The sequence below is a fragment of the Argentina silus genome (assembly GCF_951799395.1).
Source record: "Argentina silus genome assembly, chromosome: 13".
NCBI classification, from domain to species: Eukaryota; Metazoa; Chordata; class Actinopteri; order Argentiniformes; family Argentinidae; genus Argentina; species Argentina silus.
This window is the reverse complement of record NC_139667.1, coordinates 5,352,788-5,375,650: the sequence shown is the minus strand read 5'-3', so window position 1 is coordinate 5,375,650 and position 22,863 is coordinate 5,352,788. Positions and strand designations below refer to the sequence as shown.

Below are 22,863 nucleotides of genomic sequence, written 5' to 3'. Positions count from 1 at the left end.
AAAAGAACAGCATGGAATGTTCATACATTTATCAACATGTAGACATGACAGTGTAATGTTTTGGTGCTGGAGTCTGATCTCACCTGTGCCTCCTCAAGGATGGGTACCGAGACCTTCACTGATGGACAGGTGGGGAGAGTTGGGCTGGGTGCAGGGGACTTCTTTGGGGGAGCGGTGGGTAGAGTTGAGCTAGGTGCAGGGGACTTCTTTGGAGGAGTGGTGGGTAGAGTTGAGCTGGGTGCAGGGGACTTCTTTGGGGGAGCGGTGGGTACAGTTGAGCTGGGTGCAGGGGACTTCTTTGGGGGAGCGGTGGGTACAGTTGAGCTAGGTGCAGGGGACTTCTTTAGGGAAGCAGGGGGTACAGTGGGGCTTGGTGCAGGGGACTTCTTTGGGGGAGCGGTGGGTACAGTTGGGCTGGGTACAGGGGACTTCTTTGAAGAAGCAGGGGCTAGAGTTGGGCTAGGTGCAGAGGACTTTTTTGGGGGAGGGGTGGGTAGAGTTGAGCTGGGTTCAGGGGACTTCTTTGGTGGAGGGGTGGGTAGAGTTGGGCTGGGTGAAGGGGCCTTCTTTGAGGGAGGGGTGGGTAGACTTGAACTGGGTTCAGGGGACTTCTTTGGTGGAGGGGTGGGTAGAGTTGTGCTGGGTTCAGGGGCCTTCTTTGGGGGAGGGGTGGGTAGAGTTGGGCTGGGTTCAGGGGACTTCTTTGGTGGAGGGGTGGGTAGAGTTGTGCTGGGTTCAGGGGCCTTCTTTGGGGGAGGGGTGGGTGGAGTTGGGCTGGGTTCACGGGCCTTCTTTGGGGGAGGGGTGGGTAGAGTTGGGCTGGGTTCAGGGGACATCTTTGTGAGGGGGGTGGATAGAGTTGTGCTGGGTTCAGGGGACTTCTTTGAGGGAGGGGTAAGTAGAGTTGGGCTGGGTTCAGGGGCCTTCTTTGGGGGAGGGGTGGGTAGATTTGGGTTGGGTTCAGGGGCCTTCTTTGGGGGAGGGGTGGGTGGAGTTGGGCTGGGTTCAGGTGCCTTCTTTGGGGGAGAGGTGGGTGGAGTTGGGCTGGGTTCACGGGCCTTCTTTGGGGGAGGGGTAGGTAGAATTGGGCTGGCTGCAGGGGACTTCTTTGGGGGAGGAGTGGGTAGAGTTGAGCTGGATGCAACAACCTTCCCAGGTGGAGAAGTGGAAGGGTTTTTGGTCTTTGTAAATTCTTTTGGAATCATCTGCTCCAGCTTCACCAGCTGCTGTTGTAGCTGCTCCACTCTGTGGAAGACGGTGAGGGTCTCCTCAGCCTTCTCCGGCAGGCACAGGCCTGGTGTACAGCTCTGGATCTCTGCTATGGTCCTATTCATAGACTGGATCCTGTCCAGAACCACCTACAGGGGGACACAGAGACACACGGTGACTGGCTGGTATTCTGGTAGGTCAGGAGACCAGAGGTAAGTCTGACAGGCTCCTGTCACTCAGCTCACCTTCAGACTGTCCTCTCTAGGGCTGGGGAGCGCTCCTGGTGTCGATAACAATGGCCTGAGCTCAGCCACATCCTTCTCCATAGTCTTTACCTCAGTCTCAATGGCATCCACCTCCTAAACAAAGGAAAGAGGAAAACTTTGAGCAATTCAGAGAGAGAGAGAGAGAGAGTGAGAGAGAAAGGAGAGGAAGAGACAGACAGACAGACAGACAGACAGACAGACAGACAGACAGACAGACAGACAGAGAGAGAAAGAGTGAGAGAGAGAGAGAGAGAGAAAGAGAGAGAGAGAGAGAGAGAGAGAGAGAGGGAGAGAGAGAGAGAGAGAGAGAGACAGTGTGTGTGAGAGAGAGAGAGAGGGAGAGAGAGAGAGAGAGTGAGAGAGAAAGGAGAGGAAGAGAGAGAGAGAGAGAGAGTGAGAGGGAGAGAAAGGAGAGGAAGAGCGAGAGAGAGAGAGAGAGAGAGAGGGAGAGAGAGAGAAAGAGAGAGAGAGAGAGAGAGAGAGAGAGAGAGAAAGGAGAGGAAGAGAGAGAGAGAGTGAGAGAGAAAGGAGAGGAAGAGAGAGAGAGAGTGAGAGAGAAAGGAGAGGAAGAGCAGGGGCAAGTGGACTCACGGCAGCCGCGTGCTCCAGCTGGGAGAGGGGAGCCACAAAGTTCTGCTGCGTGGAGGCCACACAGCGGTCAGCCGTGGACAGCTCCCCCTGCAGGGCTGTGACGTCACACACTGGGGCGATCTCCTTCAGCACGGCCACGAACGCCTGCAGAGTGATCCGGATCTGCTCCGAGTCATCCAGCACCAACTATGACAAATATGTGCACGCCATTAGAGACATCTACAGGAAAGGGGCCATACATCTGAACCATCTACAATAGAACCTGAACTGAACTCCTGAAGTAAATAATATATTACGTTGAGAAACATTTGCCTTGATTATGTGGAGTAGTGAGTAATCAGAATGTGTTGAGTTGAGTGGGAGGCTGTACTCACCTGTAGTGCATGGACGTGACTACTCAGACACTTGGCTGTAGTGTAGGTACAGGGGGCAGTGAGCCACGACTGAGCCTCAGTCAGCCAACTGTTAGAGCTGGTGATCATCTCCTGATGTTCATGTAACCATCTGTGGATCTGCACCCACCACAAACACACAGTATTAAGCCATGTACTAAGTTATCCTACACAAACATAAGACCCGCAATCATCCTTTACAAATAAAAAATCAACCCAGCCAGACATCACCATATACAAACATATCAGGTCATCTTATATTAGATGATTAAATGAGATCTACAGTAAATAAGTAAAAGTAAAGATGAGATGATAGGAGTCGTAGTTGGTCTCACCTTGCTGAGGAAGGCGGTCCTCTGCTCTGCTTTCTTGGCCACATGTGAGTGGAGCTGCTGGGCCTCCATCAGTCTTTCTGTGAGAACATATGCCTCCTCAGGCTGCTCCAGGTCCTGCAACTCCACCTCCAATGCAGCCACACGGGAATGCCACATGTCCAGCTCATCCCACACACGCTACACAACACACACACACACACACACACACACACACACACACACACACACACACACACACACACACACACACACACACACACACACACACGATTGAATGTGATAACACAGTCTCAATTATGTGCATCAGCCTGGTGATCACAGCTGCTAGATCAGCCCCAGATCTCTATAATTTTAGCACTCACCTTCTGTGTGCTCTCTGCCTCTGTCATGTTGGGGCTTCTCTGCTCAAGTTTAACCTGAACTGATTCCAGACCAACCATGATCTCTGAAACCTTGGCACCCAGCCTGTGGAGTGGGCTGCTCTTCTCTACCGCCTCTCCTACCTGTGGGCCAGACATAATAATCGCACAAACGGTAAGTGGCAGAAAAAAGCTTGGTCTTTACATTCATGGAGAATTGTGCCATGTACCGATGTATTTTACACTGAGATTATGGTTATTCAATTTACTTAAATGCAGCAAGTACCTGTCGGGGTTTCTTCAAGATTTAGTTTTTTTTTACTGTACCTTCTCCTCCACTTCCTGCAGTGAGTGTGTGACTTCCTGTAGTGGTCCTTCAATGTCCACGGGAACCAGAGTATACATGTCTGAATACTTCATCCTGAGTCCCTCCATGATGCGTTGGAGCACTGCCTTCTGGGTACACAGCTGTGCGTGAACCTCCTGTTTAGAGAGAGAGAGAGAGAGAGAGAGAGAGAGAGAGAGAGAGAGAGAGAGAGAGAGAGAGAGAGAGAGAGAGAGAGAAAACCTCACATGAAGGCGAGCCTAGTTCTATTTCTTATACACTCCAATCATTCTGTCTTCTAGGTCATAAACATGAATTCACACAATACACAAGGTGCATCTTTCTTACCAGGTTGTTAAGAGTTTTTGTACAGTCCAATCGCCACCCTTCCCTGAGCTAGTTTAATTAGCCCAAAGAGGTGTCCTCTTAAAGTCTTTCATTCCTGCAGCTACTTAGCATGAACCCACTTCACCTCCCACCCAGGACTGTAGAGCCTATTCACAGTCCCATTCAAGACTAAAAATTTGAATAAAACACCACTATAACAGAGAAAACAAGAAATCCAAATATGCGACTTGTGATGCAGGAGACACTGAAGAACCTGTCTTTGAAAATGACCAGTGCTATGCAAGAGAGGGAGGCGCATCTCATCACCATGGGTAACTGTGTGCGTGTGTGTGTGTGTGTGTGTGTGTGTGTGTGTGTGTGTGTTTTAGGGAGGTGACATCAGTGCTGGTCTGAGACTGGGACAGACGCACCTGGAGGATCCACTTACAAAATAGAACAAAAAGAGGGGGACATGGGGCGGGGGGCATCAGAGCCCTTTCAGTCGAATAGACTGAGGAGGAGGGGGGAACACAGAGAAAAGAGGAATCGGGAAATGTTGGACACAACTCAGCTCTTTGGACAAAACAGCAACACCGGGCCCCTCTTATCCATTGAGTAGCAGGAAAATACCCTGGGGAAGGCTGATAAACCCAAACGGGCTAGAGGGCTGAATGCCAAACCAACGGTTAGACTCCAACGATGCCCTCTTTCACAGCTAACAATCTCATTCACTACCATCATTACTGTAATGTTTCAGCAGTGAAACTTCAAACCAACTGTCACACACAACGCAGAATGATACAGTTAGGAAATATTGAGCAGAGACACATACTGTACAGAGCAAGACTTCCCACTTGTCTTAGAAAAAGGAAAAATCTTTGATTGCAAAAATAAATGTATTATATTGTGTAGAAGCTGTGTGTGAGGAAGGGTTGCAACAGTTTCCATGTACAGAGATTATTCTTAATAGTTCCAGACAGAGTACAAACAGGTCATTGTGTTGTGGTTGGGGAAATGGGACAACCCTTTCTCATTAGCGTGCCACGCATCACTAGGCAGAACGGTGGGGGACCGTTCAAGCTCAGCTACACACTTATCACTTAGAAATGTCACAATTTCACAGTTTGACAGACAGCAATTTCACAAAAACACTGAACCTTCCCTCACAAAACAGAAACGACTAATACTCTCAGTGGTTAAAGTGATCATAACTAATGCATAGGTGGAGTTCCAGCAGAAATGAAGGAGGTTGTAGTCCGAGGGTCACCCACCTGTAGCTCCTCTGTGCTGGAGCACAGGTCCAGCTCTGATAGGAGGGTATCTGCTTCCTCCAGCCATGCCTTAACCCCACACAGCTCCTCTCTCACCCTGTCTCGCTCCTCCACCTCCAACCGAACCGCACTTCGACCCAGAATACTCTTCTCTTTCTGACTATGGACAGAAACAGACAGGGTGTTTAGTTCACCAAACACCTTGCTGAGCATGGATGCCAAGTCAGTTACACAGTCTTAGTAGCTAGCATGGTACATATACAGCAAACACGGTTATTTGAAGACCTCTGGTCTATTTCCTTGCATAGCACAAAATGACCTGACTTGTTCCCACCCTGAGGTAACACTAACAAACAGGGGGTGACCTATGACCTCTCACCTTGTGTATCTGCCCTGCATGGCCAGTAGCTGCTGACACAGTGGTGTGGGCGGGGCCTGCTCCAGGTGGGCGGGGACACCCAACAGCCTGGCGATGCGGAGCTCCAGAGCGGAGAGGGCCCGGTGCTCACAGTCCAGCCTGTCCTGATACTGGTCCCAGTACAGCAGCACCTCCTGCAGCTCCTCCCCGGATGCCTTATCCCTGGAGGAGTCAGGCAGCTCGGCCTCCACCTGCTCCAGCACAATGGCAGCCTTCTCCACCTAGGAGGAGCAAATAAAAGCAATTAAGTACCAAACATGGCACTGACCCAAACCCTGTTATGTAGAAGCACTTAAAGTGCTTTATAAGTTATCCCATGGAGAGGCATTTCTTCAGCCACTGCACTGTACTTAAAGACAGAGATGTTGACGTGTTCAGTATTCATCACGTGACTCACACTCTTTGTGATATCACTCCATTCGGCTACCCTTTGCTCTGAGCGGGTTCTCAGGTTGCGTGTGCAGCGTTGCAGTCTGGACACATGTCTCCAGAGGGCACTAACAGCCCCCTCCCTGCTGCCATGGCAACCCTTCTCCGGACACCACTCCCTCAGCTCCTCCAGCCTCCCTACCAAAGAGTCCACCTCCTCAGACATAGCCTGTATGGACGCAGAGTGAGGAAGATAAGTGACAGAACAATAATTCCTAAAAATTACGTCTTTCAGGGAATCTTTAAGTGACTTTAAGGGACATAGTTAACATACCTTTAGCTTAGCTTGCTGGTCAGTGCAATCTGTAAGAGAGGTCACTTTGTGGGATATGCACTGCGAAAGAATGGTCTCTGTGCTCTTCACACACTGACACATCTCCTCCTGGGACTTCTTGTATCTTCTGAGATGTTCGGCACACCTTGAGAACACAAGCCATATGTTGACCAAATATAAGAACATCAATGGAAGATGGGGCTTGGCTGTTGCATTCATTGACTGAATATACAGTATTTTAGGTTAAAAAATCTCCAATTAGCGCTTCAAAGTGAATGATCAGAGCTATTAATGTGTGGTGACAATCACTGCGCACTTTACCTGTGCAGGTCCTCCAGTCTGAGCTGGGCCTGGCCCTGGAGGATGGACAACCGCACCAGGAGCTGGCTCAGAACCTTTCCCTGGAGACGCTCCACTTCCTGGGGGGAGAGGTAAGCGTGCTGGGGGGTGCAGGTCTGGAGCTGACTGAAATGGGATAGGAGCTGCTCCTCCAGGGAGACCAGGGCCTGCTGGCTGTCCCTCAGCCTCTCAGAACACCCTCTAATGGGGCCTAGAGTGGAAAGGAGAGAGGCCTCAGCCTCCTGGAGGAACCGCACTGCACCTTTGGCAGCACAGATGTAGCTTCTTAAAGAGTCCCGCGCCTGGGAAATGCCCTCCTGTGAAATCACAAACATATTACATTGAAACATTTTAGACATAATCATTGACCTTTGGAAAAAGAGTCAAGTTGGTCTTAACACAATAAAAAAGCAAACTTGCCATTCGTAAGTCACATTCATTCAGGACTACAATCTTCAAGTCAATCAGGTCTGTATACTCCTTGCATCTTCCCTCCTGCCCATTTCCTTTATTTTGTTCCAGAACCTCCAACATCCGCATTCTGGACTCCACACTCTTCCTCAGATTCACTGTCCTCTGGTATTCCTTGTCCAGGGCTTGCTCTTTGGGATCCAGTATACAGGGCTGTTGCAGCACCTGCTGGGTGTCCCTGAGGAAGGCCTGAACAGCTCTCTGCTCTGAGGGGTAGTGCACCCCCTTTAGCAGAGCCCATTCGATGATAAGTATGTTGTTGTGGATGGTCATCTCACAGGTGTTAAGGATCCCCAGGTTCTGCTTGATTTTGTGGCGCTCTATGGTCAGCTGGGAGGGGTAGAGGTCTGGAGAGATGTTCTTGAGCTCGTCTGCAGTTTCCTCACACATACGCTTCATCAGAGGGAACTGGGTGAGGAGGGCCTGACAGGTCTTGTACCTCTCCTCTTTACCTCTATTCTCCTCTTTGATCTGGATTACCTGCACCTCTATGTTCTCCCTGAGGGCCTCAACACACTGTTTGAAGCTCAGGTACCTCTCATGTTCCTTGGCCTTCAGGTCAAGGATATTCATTTTGCCATGCAGCTCAGAGATGACACACAGCAGCTCTCTCCTCTTCTCCTCGGGGATGCAGGGCTGCAGCTGGTCAACTTGGCACTTGTGCTCCACGATCATGTGTCTAAAAGGCTCTATGGTGGAGAGGGACTCTCTGGTGACTGGGAACCTGTGTCTGTTCAGGTCCACTAGCATCTGTCTCAGGCTTTTCTCCACCGTTGCCACTTTCTGCTTCGATGACTCTTGAGTCTGTAGAAGTTTGTCCAGTTCCTGGTTGTTGGCTTTCTCATAGCTAATGATGTTTTTGATGTCCTCCTGAAGGTTGGTAAGTTTATCGTTCAGGAGGCATGTTTCTGTGATGCTGAGCTCAGAGGCAATGTCTCGACTCCTCATAAGGAGGGCCTCAGACATAGCAGCTTGTTTCTCTGCATCTTCCAGTGTATCCTGGATCTGTCTGACACAGCGCTCCAGGTCAGCAGTATTCCGACCCTCTCCTCTCCTGGAGGCCTCTCTATGGAGGTGAGCCACCATCCAGGAGTCCAGGTCCTCTATTTGTTCTGACATCTTCTCTCTGGTCTGCAGGCCAGACTCCATCTCCCTCACGGCATTGGATAGCTTCTGTGTGGTAGACTTGGAGAGACTCGTCAGGGTCTCCAGTGAAGAGTGCACCAGGGGGACCTCCTCAGTCTGGTCCAGCTCTGGGATCAACTCTGTCACCTCCTCGACCAGAGCCTCCAACTGGTCCTGCTTGGCCATCATCTCCGACTGCAGCTTCTTTAGGTCTTTGATCTGACGGTGGACCTCCTCGGGGAGGAGAGCAACCTTCTTTCTCTTGTCCTCGACATCACTGTCTGTCTGCTTGGCCCAGGCGAAGGCATCCGTCATCACCTTCAGGATCTTCTCCATTATGGGATTGCTACTACTGGGGTTTTGAGAAGACACCTGCTCCCCCATACAGTCCAGCTGCTTCTTCACATGTTGGAGTCCAGATTCTATCTCCTTCATCTCCTTGGCCCATTGGGAGCTGTGGGCCAGAGCCTCTGAGCCCTTCTGTAGGTGGAGGTATCTCTGCTTGGCTTCAGCCAGCTCAGCACTCACCACCATCAGCTTCTGGGCCCTCTTGCTCTCCCACTGGACTGCAGAGGACTTGGCTGGACCTAAAGCTTTTCTAATAGTCTCCATCTGCTCCTGAACGGTGGATATCTCTGACAGAAGGTTGGAGGTTTCCCGGGCATGAGCATTGACACGATGCATGGTCCTCTCTGCAGCTCTCTCCAGTCCTCTCCACTCCTCCTGTAGGCTCCTTTGCTGGATGTGTAGAGCAGCCCGCTGGGCCAGGGTCAGGTGGGGGGCCAGCTTAGTGTGGGTCAGAAGCACCTCTCCCAGGACAGTCCTGTCCTCCTCCATACTCCGTATGAAGGAGCGCAGCCTCTCAGCCTCCACTGAGCTGCTCTCCACTGGAGATCTGCACATATCAGGGGAAAATGACATTGTTTCTGGGCATTGAAATAAATATTCTCATGAATAAATCAAATTGAAAAAGTAAAAAGAAAATCAAACATTTTCAATTCAGCCGAGACTAACGAACAGAACATAACACTAACATTCTCAGAGACTCCAGCTCGGCGGCTAGCCTCTCAAGCGTGGCCTTGGCTGTTTCTGTCTGCCTGTCACACTCAGTGACTAGCTGTAGCTGGGCTTCTTTACAGTGGACAGCAGCAGAGGCAGCCAACGCTGCAGCGTTCCACTGGCCCTCCTCGTTGGGCTGGGAGAACGCAGACACCTGTGTCTGGGCAGCCAGTCTGCACTCCTGGAAGCACAAAATACAAACACAAATTTAGTAATATACTTCATATGTGTCTACCGTATGTTTTTCAGAGAAGAGACATCATCGCTATTGTGAGTTGTGTAAAAGGTTGTGTTCTGGATTGTATTGTGAGTTGTGTTCTCTGGTTGCTACTTAATATGTGGTCTGGGCCTCACCTCTGCCTCCTCTACCTGCTGGGCCATGGCTGCAGGGTTAAGGTCAGCAGAACGGTTTCTGCAGACCAGCACTCTGACCACCAGCCTTCTCAGACGTGCCTCCAGATCACTGAGAGACGTGTCCAGAACCGTTGTGGTATCCTCCCGAGGTTTACACTGTGATTAAACACAACCAAGTGACCATGTAGACAACTTGAAAGGTGAGGTGTCCTTTGACAAATTAAGAGATATGTTCTTTGAGGTCTTGTGAACAGCTCCATATCATGCAATAGGCTACAGTAATAATTAAAATTGCAAGCTAATGTAAATGTCAAATACACATCAAAGTATAATTACAATTTATATTCAAATTGACACAAAATAGCCCAACCCTGCACGGTTTGACTGTACCTGAATGAGAAGGTTGCATGGTCCAGTCTTTGGGAGTAGTTGGACCTCAATGAAGAGGTCCCGCATGGTGGGTCCTTCTGGTTCAACTGGGGTTTGTTTCTCTTTCTTCACAACATTAGGGACTGCTTCAACATGGGCAGTTGGTTTCTCTGTGCTGCATACCTGTTGCTGCTGTGAAGCCCCCCAAAAAAACATGTCAATTGTGAAAAGGAGGCTTTTAAGCATAAACCAAAGCTTACACCAAGGCTGTGAAGGCAAAGAACATGCAAGGTGGTGGTAAGAAAGAGTATTCCCCAAAGCAACTCTCCCAGAAATGAGCTACACACATAAGAGTGGGTTGAATCAGTATCTAATATCACCTATAACATTGAGAGAATTACATCATGTAAGAGGCGGATCACATTCTTAGTCAGGGGCAGGGAATTATGTACAAACCCAAGTAAAGATCTGTCAAGCCCTTGTTCTTGGTTCTAAAGAGAGTAGTACTGTAAAAGTGTGGGATCTAGGGTGCTGAATGTATTCTGACTTAACGTTACGAAATATTTATATTTATCTTACATAGAAGCTATCCTTTGCTGCACTCGGGGTGAGAATAGTAATTGAGTACAGTACATGTTACTTTTACTTTAGACTACAGTAAATTTATGAAGACTTTACCTTCTCTAAATCCCAAAACTACACTATTTACCAAAGGACTAATGTTTTTTTCATGACCACCTACAGCCAAGCCAATATAGTGTTCAATAGAGGCTATAGTATTACTTCCCTGAAGCAACATCACTCACTGTATTCACTCTCTCTGTCTCCTCTGGGTATTTGTCTTTCTCTCACCCTCTCTCTATGCTCAGTTCATTCTCTCACTCTGCCCTCTCTCTTTGTCTCTGTAGAACCTCCCTTCTAGCAGTCTAGAGGTACAGAAGCTTTCAGTATGTTCTGTCCTCGTGAACGTGTTACAGAGCCTCTCTGAGATAACTCAGACTAGAAAACAAGCCTACTGTGGCTCGCTGATCCTGATCATATTACAGTGCCAGGAGAGAGAACCAGCACAGAGAACCAGTCTCTTCTGCATCCCACATTAGACCTGTTTAAGATTCTCTAAATTAAACATGAGGCAGAAGAAGAAGAGAGGGAAAGATCCCTTTTCATAGTTTGAGTTGTTTACTTGAATTTAAGTTGTTGTATCATATTTGCATTGGTTGTATAGAAACCTATGAGTGACTACTAAAGTCATCACTACTTGATTGCTGGTCTTACCTGTACCTGTGGCAAGTCAACTTTATCGAGCTTTATTCCGTCCGTGGTCGTTGCCATGACAGCAGCGCGCGTTTGCTCCTCCGTCTGTCTGTTTGAACTGCGCCTCTTCCTCTCCCGGGGGATTGGAACTGGTGTCTGTGTGTCGGCCTGGGGTGCTTGGGCCACTCTCTCTCCTGGCTGGGCTTTAGTACGGCTCTCTCTGTCCTCTTGTCTGTGTAGCCCAGCTGCAGCCCTCCCTAACTGTGCTCGAGCATTACGTGACTCATCACTCTCCTCTCGAGGCTTGGCCTCGTCTCTCGTTAGCTGTTTTTCATTACCAACTAATCCCCTCTTACTCTCTGCTGTGTCTGCCTGTTGTTTGTTTACGGCCTGGATTTCCTCCAAATTCACAGCTGTCCTCCTCTCTCTTTCATCCCCCTTGCCCTCGGCTTCAACAGTTTTTGTTTTGGTGGGCTCTGGCTGAGTCTCAGATAAGTCTGGTTTTCTTACCTCTCGCTGAGATATGTCTACTTCTGTCCACTTTGTCTCTGACTGCACCTTCACTGGTTTCACTGGCTCAGTGACCACTGTCTTTGTTTGACTGGGTTGATCAGATACAACAGCCGTATACTCCAGGTGAGCCTGATCCCGTTTATCAGCAGGCTCCTTATGGGTGACAGGGACCTCGGGCAGGTCCAGTACAAGGTACCGCTGTTGAATCTCAGGTGGGCTGTCCTTCCATAACTCTTCTATGTAGTCTGCCCTGCGTTGGGTGTCAGTGGGCTGGGTCACAGGAGCTTGGGTCTGTGGTACTCTACTCTGGTCTCTCCCTGCAGGCTGAGGAAGGCTCTGCTTAGGGCTGGGTGTCTGACTGGGAGTCTGACTTGATGGACTGAGAGGCTTTGACTCTGTATATTCAGAGCTAGGAGGGGACTTAATGTCAGTGAATGTGGTGTCAAACCCTACTGCTCCAGAGGATACAATGCGTGCCGTCTCAGTGCTTGTCAGCGGCAACATCCCTGGTGTCTGTACAAAGACAGCAGAAGTGTCCAGAATGATTGTGGCCAGTTTCTTCTCTGGAGGCTGCTGTTTGTCGTCGTAGTGCAGTTGGCTTTTAGTGTCAGGGACGTTAGCGTGTTTGACCTGTAAGTCGTCATGCCGCGGCTGTATTTCAGCACGGTGAGTGTGAGTGTGTTGTGTGTCTTGAGGACTCTTGGAACTGACCGTCGACTCAGTAGTGGCGTCTACTCTTTTGACACGAGTCTGAGTATCACCATGGTCCTTGACGGCAGGTGTCACTGTTTCCAGAGCCTCAGCTGATCGACTCTTGGTTACAGGCCCTTGAATCAGCTGAGAGTCAAGTATGTCAAGTATGATAGTCACTTTAGCTGCTTTAGTCACCCCTGTGGATGGTGCTGGTGTCATAGCAGACCCTGGACTCTGAAGCTCAGCGTGTACCCTGCTAGTGGCAGCTGTAGCCTCTTGTTTGACTGATATGGATTTCTCTTTGATAGGGGAGTGTGACTGGGCTATAGCTTTCTGACTAGGAGCCTTTTCCTGGATAGGAGCCTGCTGGCTCTTGACTGGGCTGACAGTGGTCTGAAGGGATGGTGTGATTTTCTGATTCTTTGATTGTTTGTCCTCCGTCTCTGTACGGGTAACAGAGGGGGGCTCAGACACATGGACTTTCTGTTTACTCCTCTCAGACAGAGCCTGGGAGAGAAAAGGAGAGAAATATAAATATGGTACTGCATTATTCCTATGAAAATATTCAATGAATAGGATTTAAAGAGTGATTATTTGTTTAGCACTCCTGGGTTTTTTAGTTTTCACCTTCAGACTCTGAATGAGAGAGTTAGTGTGTGTGTCTGCATCCCTAAGAGTTTCTGAGCCATCTCTCTGCAGTCTGTCTGCTTGATCTGGTTTCAGGCAGTCCACCAGGAACTGTTTGAGAGACAGCGCCTCCTGCAGGGCCTGGCTCAGCTGTACACCCTCCTCCAACGCAGCCTTATGCAAACAGAGGCAATGTCACACAGTGTGTAGTTATAAGTAAGTGGATTTACTTGCAGGATTATAAACAAGAATATTGAGTTCCCTCTGCATTTCACTCAACACGATAGGCCTTAGGCAGTCAACATCGCAAACATCTGATATATCAGTGATGCTGTCCTTACCTGGATGGAGGTGGCTGTCTGTGTTGGTGTGGAGTGGGCCCACTGCTGCAGAGCATGGAGACCATCTGTCAGGCAGTGAGCTGTGCTCTTAGTGCAGGAGTTCTGCCTCTCTCCCAGCCTGGACCTCAGACTGCATTGACGGACACAGAGAGACAAGAACGCTCATCACACAGCATTCATATGTTACATATTGTTACATGCATGAAATGCCAGTTACAATCTGTAACGTTGTAAAGAGTTCTATACTGAAACACAATCCTCTGTGTCGTTTCCAACTTGTTACCCTGCCCTCAACTGCAATTACAAAGACCAGGATGTTCCCTTGCGGTATGATGTCAACCTGAAGCAATAAATTAAACTGAAATTGAAATGGAAGAGAAGCAGCTGCTAGTTCAAACATGGATGGCTTTGCTGTGTGTGCAGTTTGATAATTAGCTGAATGTTTAGGATTCTTGCTGCGGTACCCATTATGTTTCTGGCTCAGTGACTCCACTACAGAGATAACATCAGCTGGAAGCTCCTCTTCTGTGACTGCAGAACTCCCAGCCTGGTGCAGGTCATGAACCTTCGCCCCTAATCCTTCCAACAGCTTCTCACAGTTCTATGGGAGCAAACATCATATCTGTAAATCTCATAGGTTACAGTTTGGGAGCAGTATAGAAACACCAGTAGTATAATATAGATTGTACTGTATTGCACATACAGTATACAAACAGTGTAAACTGAGAATTAATTCATTGTCAAAGTACAATGCCAACCAGAAGAGAGAGACTTGAACTACACAGGTACCTTGAGGCTGTGCCAGTGCTGCTGGAGCTGGGCAATGTTGGGGTGTGGTTCGCTGTAGCTCAGAGCCTGGTCGAGGGACCGGAGCTCCCACTGCAGAGCTGCAGCCCTCTCCCTTAGGCCCTGGGCTCTCTTGGCCTGCTGCTCATCCATCTCCTCCAGCCGCGCCTCGCAGCCAGCCAGCCTCTCCTTCATCTCCCTCTCGGAGGAGAAGCACAGCTCGTGGAGGTGGTTGACCTCCGAGGCCAGGGCGTCCCGACCCCCTGGGGTGCAGCGGTTCAACAGGATGTCTCTGACCGCGTCCAACTCCTTCATCTCCCTCTCCTCCCTGTCAACTGTCTGCAGCAGGGCCTGGGGGAGGACAGCAGCACTCGCCTTCAAGTCTCATACAGAAACACACACAACCAAGTGGAACAAATGACACGATCAGACTACAGACAGGTAAAAACATGATGTGACTGACCTTCAGGGTGTTGGCGGTGCTGTGGAGGCCCTGTCTGTCTGTGGGCTGGGGTCCCAGACCCTTCACCTGCTCCCTTAGCCAGTCCTGGGCTGCACCATGCTGCTCCACTAACTGAGCACACACTCTCTCAGTGTGGATGCCCTCCTCCAGCCTCTCACAGGCCGCCTGACACAACACACACACATTACATGACAATAACAAAAGCCTGTATCTGCACTGACTTCTGAGGACAGTAGTTTTGCATTACAACTGTTGCTGTATTGTGAAAGTAAAATACATGATTCCTATCATAGCGAGTATCACTGAGCCTCTCTGAGACACTCACCGTCTGATCTCTTTGAAGGGCAGGGATGCACTCCTCCATGGCAGCCCAGGAGGGGTCAGTCCAGCTGGGGTCCTTGGTGATCTTGAACATGTCCGTGCCCTGGGTGCGCAGGACAGAGAGGGTTGGGGCCAGGACCCTGGTACGTTCCAGCAGGCTCTGGGCCTGCTCCATAGCCTGCCTTCTGTCACCCAACCCAGGCCAGGGGAAGTGACGGGGCAGCTCTGCTGTCAGGTGCTGCAGGTTAGCCAGGCAAGATTGGGCCTGCTGCCTCTGGTGCTGACAGGCCACCAGGCGCTCCACGACGCCCTGCAGCAGTCTGACACAGAAGGGAAATAGCACATTAGCATGACAGGGCATTTATTCCATACCTTTACTGATAGACAGCCCATTGAATGTCATTGTACTGTACCTGTGCACTTCCTCAGCAGCCTGTGTGAGACTCCTCCACTCCTCCTCCATGTCTCTCACTGTCTGCTGAACCTCTCGTCTCGTGCTCTCCTCCAGGTCCTGATGTTCACACAGACTCTGACCTCGTCTCCTCAAGTCCTGAAGCTTAGAGTCTCCCTCAGACCTGGAGCTCAAGACAGCCTGAGGACGACATATTGGGTTATTCCAAGGGAAACACAGTACCAGAAATGGTGTAAAGAAATAATAGAGACTTGTTTGCAAAAACCTGAAATTAGATTGTTTTAATCAGTCATTTGTGAAAATGTAAATAGAGTGCAGTGCTGCTCTCACCTGTGCTCTGTGCAGCCTGTCTTCGATCTGTGTCTGACTGCCCTGAGTCCCGGTACCAAGGGAGTGTGCACGCTCCTGGAGCTCTCTCACCCAGGCTCCGCTGCTCTTCTCCAGGGTCTGGAAGTCCTCCAGCTCCTTGGTGAGGGTATACTGGACCTCAGCCTGACTCAGAGTCTCCTCAGCAGCCTGCAGGACTCCCCTCCATCCCTCCTCAATGTTTCTCAATGCCTTTTGAACCTCCCGTCTCGTGCTCTCCTCCAGGTCCCGATGTTCACACAGACTCTGACCTCGCCTACTCAAGTCCTCCAGCTTAGAGTCTCCCTCAGGTCTGGAGCTCAGAACAGCCTAGTGACAGAGACACAGATAGTGAGACGTGTCTTGGAGCACCCAAGCCACGATTATCCCTGGACCAGACTTGAAAACGAACCCCTGTTAATGGAGTTATTTACTATAAAACATAACATCTCACAGTTCTCTAAGCACTAGTGGCTGTAGACTGACCTGTGCTGTCTGGATTTTCTCCTCAGTCGGGGTCTTGCTACTCAGAGAGTGCAGGTGTTGCTGCTGGTCTCTGACCCAGGCTCTGGTGCTTTCCCTCTGGGTTTCAAAAGCTCCCACCTCCCTCTCTAGAGCGCTCTGAACCTCAGCATGAGTCAGGGCCTCTTTTGCTGATTCCATGACTCTCCGCCACTCCTCCTCCATGTCTCCCACTGTCTGCAGAACGTCATGTCTCGTGCTCTCTTCCAGGTCCTGACATTCACACAGACTCTGACCTAGTCTCTTCAAGTCCTGCAGCTTAGAGTCTCCCTCAGGTCTGGAGCTGAGGACAGCCTGAGGACAGAGACGTAGGGAAAGAGTTCAATCTGAAGCAAAATTATGACATTGTCCTTTAACTGAGCCTGAGCCAATACCTACAGTAAAGGTAAATCATAATGGAAATATATATTTTTTAAGTACAGAGGCAGCAGTAAACTGACCTGTGCTATGTGCAGTCTGTCCTCAGTCTCGGTCTGAGTGCCCAGAGAGTGAAGGTGTTGTTGCCGACCTCTGACCCAGGCCATGGTGCTTCCCATCTTGGTTTCAAAGTCTCTAAACTGTCCTTCCAGTGCACTCTGCACCTCAGCCTTGTTAAGAGTCTCCTCAGCAGCCTCCAGGACTCCCATCCACTCCTTCTCTATGTCTCTCACTGTCTGCTGAACCTCTTGCCTTCTGCTCTCCTCCAGGTCCTGACGTTCACACAGACTCTGACCTCGTCTCCTGCAGTCCTGCAGCTTAGAGTTTCCCTCAGGTCTGGAACTGAGAACAGCCTAATGACAGAGACACATAAATGAAGTCAAGACAGAGGTAAGCATTTCTGACTAAGGCATCATATTAATGCTAGTATAAGCTCAGAGCATCAGACCTATTGTCAACACCCAGACATAGGTGGATATGATATGATGTTCTCTAAGCACTAGCAGCAGTAGACTGACCTGTGCTGTGTGTAGTCTTTCCTCAGACTGGACATGGCTGCCCAGAGAGAGCAAACGCTGTTGTTGGTCTCTGACCCAGCCTTGGGTGCTTTCTTTCTGGGTTTCAAAAGCTCTCATCTCCGTCTCTTGGGAGCTCTGTGTCTCAGCCTGCATCAGTGCCTCCTTCCCAGACTGCAGGACCTTCCTCCACTCCTCCTCCAATTCTTTCACTGCCTGCTGAACCTCTTCTCTCCTGCTCTCCTCCAGGTCCTGATGTTCGTACAGACTCTGACCTCGTCTCCTCAAGTCCTGCAGCTTAGAGTCTCCCTCAGACCTGGAGCTGACAACAGCCTGAGGACAGAGACATATACATTGAGTTAAGACTGAGGTAAGCATTGTTGTATTAAACTTAAGCCATGTAGAAGTATCATTGACTGTAATACTGTCATAAAAAATACTACATTTTCTTCAATTAGCTGTGGACTGACCTGTGCAGTGTGTATTTTCTTCTTAGTCTGTGTCTGGTTGTCCAGTGAAAGTAGGTGCTGCTGCTTTTCTTTGACCCAGGCCATGATGTTCTCACTCTGGGATTCAATATCTCTAAACTGTTCTTCCAGTGCGCTCTGCTTCTCAGCCTTGTTAAGAGTCTCCTCAGCAGCCTGCATGACTCTCCTCCACTCCTCCTCCATGTCTCTCACTGTCTGCTGAATGTCTCGTCTCTTACTCTCCTCCAGGTCTTGATATTCACACAGACTCTGACCTCGTCTCCTCATGTCCTGCAGCTTAGAGTCTCCCTCAGACCTGGAGCTGAGGACAGCCTGAGGAAGGAGACAGATAGTAAGTAAAGAAGTAAACATTTAGATTTCTTTTTTTTTTGCATTAACCAAAGTCTTAACCAAAACCTTCTCAAATCTTACATTAACCCTACATGTAGACAACTAATTATCAACCCTGACAGACTTACACAGAGCTCTACGATAAGTGCCTGTGTCTGTAGACTGACCTGTGCTGTATGCAGTCTGTCCTCAGTCTTGGCTTTAACATCCACAGAGTGAAGGTGTTTTTGCTGGCCTTTGACCCAGGCAATGGTGCTCTCTGCCTGAATTTCAAAGGCTTTCAGCTGGACCTGCTGCATCTTAGCCTGGCTAAGCATCTCCTCAGCAGCCTGTGTGACTCTTCTCCACTCCTCCTCAATGTCTCTCACTGTCTGCTGAACCTCTCGTCTTCTGCTCTCCTCCAGGTCCTGACGTTCACACAGACTCTGACCTTGTCCCCTAAAGTCCTGCAGCTTCGAGTCTCCCTCTGGTCTGCAGCTGAGGACAGCCTGAGAACAAAGACAAATATAACGTGTTTTAGATTTATCCTAAGCAAAAATAAGTCTAATCAAATCATTGTTATCATTGTTACCTTTGATCTACATATTTTCTTTAGCTTTCAACTAGTCCCTGTAGACTGACCTGTGATGTATGTATTCTCTTATCTATCTTGGCCTGGTTGCCGAGAGAGTGGAGTCTTTGCTGCTGTTTTCTAACCCAGCTCCTGGTGCTTTCTGTCTGGGTATCAAACCCTGTACAGGCCTCCTCCAGGGCCCTCTGGACCTCAGCCAGGTGCTGGAGTCTTGCCTGCAGGTTACGGTAGCGCTGCAGGAGGTTGTCACTGTCCTTCAGCAGGATGTCTCCTCTCAGACCCTGCCTCCGCACAGATCCCAACATCTCACTCAGGGCCTCCATGCTCCCACTGAATCACAGAGAAGAAAGAACATGCATCATAACTGCTCTCATCACAGCTTTGGAATAATCAAGATGCCTGTCTAACAATTCAAAAAGATTACTGTAATGTTGTGGTTTTGAAAATAACCTTCCATTGTGGACATCGTTGAGAAGGCTGGTGAGTTGTTCTCCTTCCACTGACTGGTGTTCCCTGGCCTGCAGCCACCCACAGAAGCGATCATGTTCCTCCTGCAGACTGAAAAACAACCAGACAAAAGCAACATATCAAGTGAACTGATGCTTAGGACCGCTGACCAAGCAATTGATTTGTAAAATGAGTGATTGACAGATTGCTAACAGCCTTATTTCACATCTCAGTGTGAGGTCCTATATAAATAGTATTTACCTGTTGAGGGAGTTAAGGACAGCATCCAGCTGGCCCTGCCTGCCCTGGCAGTGAGCTCTGAATGTGGCCAGCTCCTCCTCCTGCTCCTGCAGCCAAGCTTTATGGTGAGCCAGCTGCTGAGGAGGAACCTGCTCTCTCCCTCTCTCCATGTGATCTCTCAGTTGGCCAAGACGCTTCTCCCCATCCTTGGATGCTAAGAAACTCTGGTGTAAATGGAGAAAAAAATATAAATGTAAAAAACATATTTCCAGATCTGATGATACTATTAGATCTGATATCAGGCCTGTCACTTACAGTTAGTCTGTGCATGGACGCCTCAATGTCCTGTCTGCACTCTTGGTTCTCAAAGCACTCATTCACTGACAACTGCAGATCCTGGAACCACTCTTCAAACGACTGGCTTTCATCTGAAGAAGGGACAACCACATATGACTTAACTAAGTAATTAGAAGCTATTAGGGATAAAATAATAAGAAACTCTGTAGGGGATTTCTCAAATTAAAGCAATTGCTTTAGTTAAACATTGAGTAGTGTTTTGTAGCAAAGCGTCTCTCTTACCTTTGATGACCTTGATGAGGCCCTCCTCTCCCTGCTCCCTCTTCTGCTGGATCATTTCCTTGGTCTCAGAGATGGTCTCCTTCAGTCTGGTGCAGTCTGAAGAAAGGGCCTGCCGTACCTGGGGGCTGGCCACACTGGACACCAGGCCCACCTGCTTCAGCACAGATGTAGCCTGCTCCTCCTGGGACTCGAGCTGCTCACACAGATCCTGCAACACAACACAATACAAGAGAACAACACACATCAACTCAGAGAGGCCATGACCACTGACTAGTCAGCCTCTCTTCAACCTGACAGGGTGTTTTATCTGGACAGCATTGTGCGTTATTCAAAAACATGTCTTGACAATTACGATGAATGGCACATAACACATGTGATAAACAATATGATAGATGATGAGTTTGGTATATTAGGCATAAGGACTTGGGTGAGAGACGTTCATTGAGAAATGTGGAGTGAACTCTACCTGTATCTGTGCCTGGGTGTGTGGATCTCCTGAAGAGCTGAGTGTGCTCAGAGAGGATTGGATGGTGTGCAGGGCAGACAGACATTCTTCCATCATCTCTGCCAGGTGTTTCTTCACGGCAATCAGCTCCTGGAAGACGTCAGTGCTGTCAGAGAAGAGCTCCTTCACCTGCTCCATCTTCTTCATCAGCTGGGTCTCCATCACCTATGGAAAGTGGAAAAGGTGGTCACAGAAACAGTAAAAAATAAAAATAAAAAATGTGTTTAAATTAAGATCAACCTGTGTCATATTTCTGCATTCTGAGTACTCACCTGCATCTCCAGTGGAGCCTCTTGGGTTTGGAGAAGCTCCTGGATCTCCATGGATTTCCTGTGGAAACGCTCTATGTTCTCCTCATGGGCATGGATCTCATCCTGAGATAAAACAGTGGGACAATGACCGATGGAGTAGTACACTAGTTCAAAAAAGCACTGTTTGATAGAAGTATGTATGCATGGTGGTGATGCAAGATGGAGGGTTGTGATTAGGACTGTATTGTATCCCTTACCCTCATGGCCAGGACCTCCTGTTCGCTTTGGAAGGGGTGACTCTCTGCAAACAGGGCCAATTTGTCCCCCGCCCAGCTATCCACTTCTCCCCCCAGCATCAGCTGCTTGTCCCATAGCTCCAGCCCCACTCGCAGGTTATCCATGTGGGCATCTGTCTTCTCTGTCACCTGGGTCCCACAGACACACAATGATATGAATGTGGAGGTTTTGTATAAGAGCCTCAGACAAGCTGTCTCTTACTCCCTCAGAGATGACAAAGCTCCTTTATACTAAGGCTTTTTGCCTTAAAGTGCAACTTTTTGTAACAGCTCTGACAGGCTGTTATCTTGTGCAGACAATGCTTTTAGCTTCTTAGAGAAGTTGAGATATTTCAGAGATAAGTTATTTTCAAACCATGAGGTAAAAAAGTGGTTAGTGCACTTTAACAGACAAAACCACATTCAGCCAAGTGAATGGCAGGTTAGTGGGAGTATGCTCTCATATCCAGGTGTGTTGTGTATTGTATTATTGCTCTTACATCCAGCCAGCAGTCCATCAGCGCATCAGCCTCTGCCTCAAAGGGAGCTTCGTTACAGTCTGGGATCTTCTTCAGATGGGACTGCAACTGTCTACACACTCCTCTCATCTCCTCCATACGTGCACCAAGACCAGTCAGATCCTCCTTAATACCATGGACCTAGGGAAATGCACACGGTACACAGCTGTTATCTAAGGTAGTGTCTGCCATCTAGTGGTTCACACATACTGTGCACACATCAGAGAAATATACACATCACTTTATTTTCCAGTATATGCATTGCTGTAGTATTGCTATCACCTTAGCTATGAGTCTCTGCAGATTTTCCTTGCCCATGTAGGAGGCCTGCTCACTGATGGTCTGCTCCGCCTTCTGCATTGTGTTGCTGAGGTAACTGCGACAGCTCTGGAACTTCTTCAGTAGTTCTAGCAGGACATTGCACTGCTCTTGCCTGCAAAGCGTTAAAAAAAAAAAAGATATGTTTCTCTCAATGTATCTAACTGTCACCTGTATTGTAAGTTTCAGCTTCATTCACAGTTCTCTAATTTCACCCCTCTTTTAGAAGCCAGACATTATCATATCCATAGTTCTTTCATCCATCTTCTCCTCTTTGTCCTCCTCACCTGTCAGCCACAGCTCTCTGGGTGTCATCCCACTGGCTCTCCAGCTCCTGCAGTGGGTTGTCTCCTCCATCCTGGCCTGCGTAGGCCTCTCGGAGGCTTTGGAGCTCTGAACGTTGGGCTTGGAGGTGGCCCTCCAGGTCAGACAGGGCACGCAACCTGGAAAGACAAAGATAGAATCAGCCTTCAGCATTAAAGGTACTGTATAACCGTTTTTTCATTACAAATTACTTTGCAATCCTGCTCAAATCTATTTGAATATCACTCATTAACAGAGTAGTCATACACACACACCTCTGCTGCACAGCGGGCATGGTCGGCTCCTTCAGCCCCTGCCTCTCGGCCGCCCCCTGCACCTTCCTCAGCTCTCCCAGCAGAGTCCTCTTCCTCAGGCCGAGAGACTTGGTCTCCTGCTCTCTCTGCACACCTTGCTGCTGTCTGACCAGCCTCCCATCAGCCTCCTCCAGCCTGCGCACCAGGGCCGACACCATGTCCAGGCAGGAGGCTGGAGCCCCGTCCCTGGTCACAGACAGCCTGGCTCCCTGCAGGAGCAAGTCCAGCTGGGGAGCCTTGTCCCCCAGGCTGCCCACACTCTTCCTGATCAGCACTAGCTTGGACCGGCAGTCTTGCAGTACCCCAGCATCACTGCAAGGGGCACCCTGCACTCCAGAGATGTCCTGCTCTACGGTACGCAGGGACATGAGGAAGCGGTCCAAGGCCCGGGCAGCCGCCTCGCTCTTGCGGACCTGCTGTCTCAGCTGGTCAAGGCTGGTTCTGTGGGCTTCGACTGAGCGGGTCAGAGGTGAGCGATCCCTGGGGTCCAGCTCATTGGGCTCAGAGTCAAACCTGGAAAGCTGGTCCAGCTCACTCTGAATGCTTTCATCCAGGTCCTGTTGAGACAGGACAGAGAGACAGATATACATACTGTAACATTA

The 22,863-nt window shown here is 49.3% G+C and overlaps 1 protein-coding gene across 1 annotated transcript in view; it reads right to left on the bottom strand.

Annotated features, from left to right (window-relative positions):
- The window catches only part of syne2b (spectrin repeat containing, nuclear envelope 2b), an 81,461-nt gene that overhangs the window by 41,853 nt on the left and 16,745 nt on the right, over positions 1-22,863 (bottom strand). Inside the window, exons 29-70 of the mRNA XM_083683481.1 lie at positions 22,223-22,818; positions 21,932-22,087; positions 21,609-21,759; positions 21,309-21,467; positions 20,791-20,958; positions 20,555-20,656; positions 20,244-20,447; positions 19,778-19,985; positions 19,514-19,626; positions 19,220-19,422; positions 18,962-19,069; positions 18,562-18,841; positions 18,108-18,428; positions 17,593-17,922; positions 17,126-17,455; positions 16,631-16,960; positions 16,155-16,484; positions 15,654-15,998; positions 15,325-15,503; positions 14,916-15,231; positions 14,591-14,755; positions 14,131-14,478; positions 13,806-13,942; positions 13,342-13,471; positions 13,001-13,174; positions 11,189-12,880; positions 9,935-10,105; positions 9,545-9,700; positions 9,166-9,371; positions 6,956-9,026; positions 6,518-6,852; positions 6,197-6,341; positions 5,891-6,091; positions 5,455-5,714; positions 5,076-5,235; positions 3,480-3,635; positions 3,156-3,296; positions 2,794-2,970; positions 2,441-2,578; positions 2,067-2,252; positions 1,455-1,568; positions 84-1,358 (exon numbers count right to left, since the gene is read on the bottom strand). Of these exons, the coding sequence (XP_083539607.1) occupies positions 84-1,358; positions 1,455-1,568; positions 2,067-2,252; positions 2,441-2,578; positions 2,794-2,970; positions 3,156-3,296; positions 3,480-3,635; positions 5,076-5,235; positions 5,455-5,714; positions 5,891-6,091; positions 6,197-6,341; positions 6,518-6,852; positions 6,956-9,026; positions 9,166-9,371; positions 9,545-9,700; positions 9,935-10,105; positions 11,189-12,880; positions 13,001-13,174; positions 13,342-13,471; positions 13,806-13,942; positions 14,131-14,478; positions 14,591-14,755; positions 14,916-15,231; positions 15,325-15,503; positions 15,654-15,998; positions 16,155-16,484; positions 16,631-16,960; positions 17,126-17,455; positions 17,593-17,922; positions 18,108-18,428; positions 18,562-18,841; positions 18,962-19,069; positions 19,220-19,422; positions 19,514-19,626; positions 19,778-19,985; positions 20,244-20,447; positions 20,555-20,656; positions 20,791-20,958; positions 21,309-21,467; positions 21,609-21,759; positions 21,932-22,087; positions 22,223-22,818 (13,467 nt within the window). The remainder of the gene's footprint in view (positions 1-83; positions 1,359-1,454; positions 1,569-2,066; positions 2,253-2,440; positions 2,579-2,793; positions 2,971-3,155; positions 3,297-3,479; positions 3,636-5,075; positions 5,236-5,454; positions 5,715-5,890; positions 6,092-6,196; positions 6,342-6,517; positions 6,853-6,955; positions 9,027-9,165; positions 9,372-9,544; positions 9,701-9,934; positions 10,106-11,188; positions 12,881-13,000; positions 13,175-13,341; positions 13,472-13,805; positions 13,943-14,130; positions 14,479-14,590; positions 14,756-14,915; positions 15,232-15,324; positions 15,504-15,653; positions 15,999-16,154; positions 16,485-16,630; positions 16,961-17,125; positions 17,456-17,592; positions 17,923-18,107; positions 18,429-18,561; positions 18,842-18,961; positions 19,070-19,219; positions 19,423-19,513; positions 19,627-19,777; positions 19,986-20,243; positions 20,448-20,554; positions 20,657-20,790; positions 20,959-21,308; positions 21,468-21,608; positions 21,760-21,931; positions 22,088-22,222; positions 22,819-22,863) is intronic.